Below are 6,578 nucleotides of genomic sequence, written 5' to 3' on the forward strand. Positions count from 1 at the left end.
TTTTCCACCTCTTCCCCTTTCAGGTTATGGCCACACTGTGCCCCTGTCCGACGGGGGCAAGGCCTTCTGCATCATCTACTCGGTCATCGGCATCCCTTTCACCCTTCTGTTCCTGACGGCGGTGGTCCAGCGTGTCACCATCCATGTCACCCGCAGGCCAGTCCTCTACTTCCACGTCCGCTGGGGCTTCTCCAAGCAGGCGGTGGCCATTGTCCACGCCGTCCTTCTCGGTGTGGTCACCGTGTCCTGCTTCTTCTTCATCCCGGCCGCGGTGTTCTCCCTCCTAGAGGATGACTGGAACTTCCTGGAATCCTTTTACTTTTGCTTCATTTCCCTGAGCACCATTGGCCTCGGGGATTATGTTCCCGGAGAGGGCTATAATCAAAAATTCAGGGAGCTCTACAAGATTGGGATCACGTGTGAGTATTGGGGTTCACGGACCCTGTCCCCGCCGGGGCTCTGTTGGCAGTTCCAAGCTCCCCCTCACCCACTCACGGAGAGCCACTCATCAGAGCCCTGACTGCTTTCCATGGATAAGTTTTCCATTTTGCCACCTTCCCATCACTTTCATTGCATCATGATTCCTTTCAAAATGCTTGAAGCAAAAATCTTATTACTGAGAATTATTTTTTCCCAGGCACCTTAAAAGTACCCATCAGTTTCTTACCGGTAATGTAATAGACACTATAAATGACAGCATAAGAATGCACCACACAGAATAACTTGATAATCAACTTTTGATTTAAAAAAAATTGCTCTACTTTATTAACTATTTTAAGCTCAAGAAAACCAGGGCTAGGATGTAGCCTGTTAACAATCCATCATGTTCTTTCATTTACCAGGAAAATCGTAAACCAGTTGCTTATCTCATTTGTCCATCTGGTTCTTTTTTGAAGACGTTAGAATATGTTTGCCGCTTTCAGAATTTTACATGTGGAAAATAGGCATAAAATTCAGATGGCCAGTGACTTATAACTTAAACAATTTTTTAAAAATTCAATATAATGTCATGGAAAACTTAGAAATCCATTGGCAAGAAACTATTTTTGTGTGTCTGTTTCCTGTCTTTTCACAATGTGTAGAATTACATCATACTGTATGTACAGTTTTCTTTTGTTTTTAATTTTAATTGAATTTAATTTTTTTATCCAGCAAGTTCTTATTGGTTCTCTATTTGATACATATTGGTGTATATATGTCAATCCCAATCTCCCAGTTCATCCCACCACCACCATCCCCTGTACGTATAGTTTTCATTTCTGCCTTCTCAGGAATTTTTCAAGACTCAGCTCATGCCATGTCTTCTAGGAAATCACAGTACATACTGAGGCAGCCGGATGTTCTGGCCTGGCCCTATCCTGTAGTCTTAACATGACAAAATGCTTATTAGTTGAACTGTATGTATTTTAGCTTTTCTATGAAACCGTGCTCACTCAGGACAAAGCCTTCACTAATAAACACCCAGTGCTTTCAAGAGTGCCGGGCTACCATACAAGTTCCATAAATATTTACCAAATGGTTACAGGGGCGATTGCACATTTCCTCTAGTTACCATATTTATCTTTAATATCCGCATATTTTATCGGGTGCCTATACCATCATCTAGTCCTGCTTCGATCAAATATTTATTTATTTATTTATTTATTATTATTTTAAAAAATAAATTTATTTATTTTTGGTTGCGTTGGGTCTTCGTTGCTGCGCATGGGCTTTCTCTAGTTGTGGTGAGCAGGGGCTACTCTTCATTGTGGTGCACGGGCTTCTCATTGTCGTGGCTTCTTTTGTTGAGGAGCACGGGCTCTAGGCGCACAGGGTTCAGTAGTTGTGACACGCGGGCTCAGTAGTTGTGGCTTGCGGGCTCTAGAGCTCAGGCTCAGTAGTTGTGGCGCACCGGCTTAGTTGCTCCGCAGCATGTGGGATCTTCCCGGGCCGGGGCTCGAACCCGTGTCCCTCGCATTGGCAGGCAGATTCTTAACCACTGTGCCACCAGGGAAGCCCTCCATCAAATATTTAGCTTGCTTCCAGTTGGGGGGCATTATAAATAACACTGCAGTAAATACTTTTGTATGTTTTTGTGTTTTTCTACTTTGTTATCTTTCCAGGAAGTGGGCTGGGTGACCCAAAGTGAACGTGCCCTTTGGTGACTCATAGATCATGTTGACCCAGTGCTTTCCAAATGGCCTTATTAGTTTACAGTATCACCAGAATTACCTAATGCAAGACTTTCTTGTCTTGCATTAGGGTAAAATGTTTACCTCCTTATCTGAATTTAATTTTCTCATGACTTAAGAGATGTTGAATTTGTTTCTGTAATTAATTATGGCGGCTAGCTCTACTTTTCTCTTGTGCTAATTGTTTGCTCATAAATTTTACCCAACGGTTTAATTTCCTCAATTTTTCATGGAGTACTAAATCCTTACAGAACATTTTAAGGCTTGTTTCCATGTGAATCGTGGTTTTTTTAGGCACTCTGAATAGTGCATGTGCTAGGTGGAGCAAATGAACGTTCCAAAGGTATATTAGTTTGTGGATAGGCTAAAGTCCCGCAGCTTTTGTCTGAAACATCACGGGTATTTTTGTCAGCACTCAAGAGTTTGACTACATAATGGATAAAGGAAAAGGAGGAGATTTGCCATTAGTCTACTAACAATGTCATTGCTATTTCTAAAATATGCTATCTTATTACCAAAACGTAATAACCAAATTGTAAAGATACTAGAAAACTGTCACTTTGCATTCTTGACATAATCAACCCCCTTGTTCCTATTATGCTACCGATTCTGGCTTCTCTGGTTCATTTATTTTCTGAAAATCTTCCTCAAACGTTTTACCATTTTGGGTCATGAAACTGGGATTTTTGTTATTCTTCGAGTTTTCATTTTCATGTTTTTATTCCTTTCCCTGATGAAAAAAATTTTTTTTCTGAAAACTGATTTTAAACACCTTGGAACTGACTTAAAATTACCGTTTTCCTATCACTGATTCCAAGGAATAGCACTTTACCTGAAGCAACAGGTTATCTTTCATATTGGAGTAAGAAACTGATAGAGTTATTTGATGAATGGTCCACGTGCCCCAGAAATGACTAGTCACATAATGGAAAGCTTAGTTTGCTACTGGGTCTCAGTGAAAGTGTAAATAACCACACCCAAAGACCTTGTAAATATCTGCATCCATTCTTTTTTTTTTTTTTTTTAATTTATTTATTTATTTATTTTTGACTGTGTTGGGTCTTTGTTTCTGTGCGAGGGCTTTCTCTAGCTGCGGCAAGCGGGGGCCACTCTTCATCGCGGTGCGCGGGCCTCTCACCATCGCGGCCTCTCTTGTTGCGGAGCACAGGCTCCAGACGCGCAAGCTCAGCAGTTGTGGCTCACGGGCCCAGCCGCTCCGCGGCATGTGGGATCCTCCCAGACCAGGGCTCGAACCCGTGTCCCCTGCACTGGCAGGCAGACTCTCAACCACTGCACCACCAGGGAAGCCCCCCTTTTTTTTTTTTAATATTTGTCTATTTATTTGGTTATGGCGGGTCTTAGTTACAGCAGGCGGGCTCCTTAGTTGTGGCATGCGAACTCTTGGTTGCGGCATGTGGGATCTAGTTCCCTCACCAGGGACTGAACCCGGGCCCCGTGCATTGGGAGCGCGGAGTTTTTTTAACCACTGCACCACCAGGGAAGTCCCTCCACGTCCATTCTTAAAGGAATTTTCATCTAGCTTAAACTGTAATTTCTACTGCTAAAAGCATTGAGTGCTGAAAAGGATGGCAAGCTTTGTTCCAAGCACTCCTGCTACATCAGAAACTCTTCCGAAATGTCACTGGCTTTTTGAGAACACTGATTATACAGTGGAGGGGAGGTTGCCCTTGGGTGAGTACAGTGTGTTATCTCTCTTTAACAATGCCTCATCAGCCCCAACTTCTTTTTTTCCCAAAATCACACCATGTGATTCTGAATCATCCAGGTTTGTAGAAGGTTAAGTCATTCTTTTTTTAAAAAATTTTATTTTATTGAAGTATAGTTGATTTATAATGTTGTTAATTTCTGCTGTATAGCAGAGTGAGTCAGCTATACAGATATACATTCTTTTTCATATTCTTTTCCATTATGGTTTAATACAGGATGTTGAATATAGTTCCCTGTGCTGTACAGTAGGACCTTGTTGTTTATCCATCTTATATATAATAGTTTGCATCTGCTAATCCCAAACTCCTAATCCATCCCTCCCCCTTGGCAACCGGAAGTCTTTTCTCTGTGTCTGAGTCTGTCTCTGTTTCATAGATAAGTTTATTTGTGTCATATTTAAGATTCCACATATAAGTGACATCATATGGTATTTGTCTTTCTCTTTCTGACTTACTTCACTTAGTTTGATAATCTCTGGGTCTATCCTTGTTGCTGCAAATGGCATTATTTCATTCTTTTTCATAGCTGAGTAATATTCCATTGTATATATGTACCACATCTTCTTTATCCATTCATCTGTCGATGGACACTTAGGTTACTTCCATGTCTTGGCTATTGTAAATAGTTCTGCTATAAACATTGGGGTGCATGCATCTTTTCAAATTAGAGTTTTCTCTGGATATATGCCCAGGAGTGGGATTGCAGGATCGTATGGTAGCTCTGTTTTTAGTTTTTTGAGGAACCTCCATACTGTTTTCCATACTGGCTGCACCAATCTACATTCCCACCAACAGTGTAAGAGGGTCACTTTTCTCCACACCCTCTGCAGCATTTGTTATCTGTAGATTTTTTCATCATGGCCATCTGACTGGTGTGAGGTGGTACCGCATTGTCGTGTTGATTTGCATTTGTCTAATAATTAGCGATATTGAGCATCTTTTCATGTGCCTGTTGGCCATCTGTATGCCTTTTCTGGAGAAATGTCTATTTAGGTCTAGGAGGTTAAGTCATTCTCCATTTTTCTCTGGGTCGTCCCTCTTTGAGCCATGGAATTCAAAACATCCCTAGAAATTATAGAAGTGGCAGTGGATTTATTCATCAGCAGATAGGTTGCGTCGTGCGTGACTTGATTGCCCTGAGACGCTGTCATTTCTCTCACACAGGTTACCTGCTTCTTGGTCTTATTGCCATGTTGGTGGTTCTGGAAACCTTCTGTGAGCTCCACGAGCTGAAGAAGTTCAGAAAAATGTTCTACGTGAAGAAAGACAAGGAAGAGGATCAAGTGCACATCATAGAGCACGACCAGATGTCCTTCTCCTCCATCATGGACCAAGCGGCCAGCGTGAAGGAGGACCAGAAACAGGATGAGCCTTTTGTGCACCCCCAGTCACCGGCCTTTGCCGACGGTGCCGCAACCCAGTAGGCTTAGGGCTTTGCTGCGCTGTCCCAGAGCGCAGGCTCAGGGCAGTGGGAGGAGGCTTCACTTTGTTCATTTTGATGAGTATGTAAAAGCCAAGGTGACATTTTCACAAATATCTACTGTCTGCAATATTTTTTGTATAATGGAGCAAAGGAAGCTTTTACTCCGGAGGACTGTCTTAAATCCGAGAAAATGGGGTCTGTACCCGTCATTCATATGTGACAAAATTATCTCGACTTTAATAATAGGTGAACAACACTCGAAGCAGGGTGTCTCTGTGGAGAGAAGCAGATTTTATACTTTTCATTGGGGACTTTGGGATTTGCATTTCAATCATTTAGCTGATGGTTAAATGGCAACATTTATATTTAAAAGCAAAAAAAGAAAAGCATAGAGATGTGTTTTACAAATAAGTTTATGTGTAATGGTTTGCATGTGCCCATCTAAAATCATTATTTTTGTAGACTCTAAGTTAAACCTACTATTTATAATGACTAGATAACCATTAACTGTGTACATATAAAGTATAAATATGTTTATATCCTGTACATACGGTTTAGGTCACCAGATCCCAGCACACTTCTTAACCCAAGACTGTAGAGATTTTCCCCTTTGATTTCTCTTTATACTGAAGAATCAAAAGTTGCTGCAATAAAATAAGGGGAATAACACACTTACGAGTGAATTACTTTAGTATTCTGCTACAATAAATGTTTCTAACCTCTTGCAGTAGTATGGTCTCAAATGTCTAAAATGTTTGTAAGCATTTCTCTGGAGGTGAACAAGTAACAAAGAATATGATTTTGTAAAGAAAAAAGAAAAGAAAAAAAAGTTAAGATATTTTGTTTTGAAAGTGCATTATGATTTGCTATCACCTAGTACTAAAGCAGAGAACCCGAACACAGACTTTACAAATGAACAGATTCTGTCAAATTAGTCCGAGAGTTTTTTTAATTTATAAGTTGAATAAATAAAAATGTTACGTTAGTTGCAATTGTATGCTTTAATATATCAAGAAAGTTTTTCCTCCACGTAGATAATAGGTATGCACTCCTTTGTAGAAACCATAAAGGCAACATTTAAATGCTGTACACAGGACACTGTTAGGAATTTGAGAAGAGAACGTAATACTTCACTTGCAAAGCTTTTGTGAATCCTCAGAGAACACCCTTAACTAAATGCTAAACCTTAATACCCTTCACATTGTTTTTGTTCTTTTTAATACGAAGCATGAGGTTCAAAAATTGGAGCAGGTTTTG

The 6,578-nt window shown here is 40.6% G+C and overlaps 1 protein-coding gene across 1 annotated transcript in view; it reads left to right on the top strand.

Annotated features, from left to right (window-relative positions):
* KCNK1 (potassium two pore domain channel subfamily K member 1) overlaps positions 1 to 6,306 on the top strand; it is a 47,676-nt gene extending 41,370 nt beyond the window's left edge. The window contains exons 2-3 of the mRNA XM_059899911.1: positions 24 to 419; positions 5,063 to 6,306. Of these exons, the coding sequence (XP_059755894.1) occupies positions 24 to 419; positions 5,063 to 5,322 (656 nt within the window). The 3' untranslated portion in view covers positions 5,323 to 6,306. The remainder of the gene's footprint in view (positions 1 to 23; positions 420 to 5,062) is intronic.
* Positions 6,307 to 6,578: the final 272 nt, after the last annotated feature.

Source organism: Balaenoptera ricei, chromosome 16 (genome assembly GCF_028023285.1).
Source record: "Balaenoptera ricei isolate mBalRic1 chromosome 16, mBalRic1.hap2, whole genome shotgun sequence".
NCBI lineage: Eukaryota > Metazoa > Chordata > Mammalia > Artiodactyla > Balaenopteridae > Balaenoptera > Balaenoptera ricei.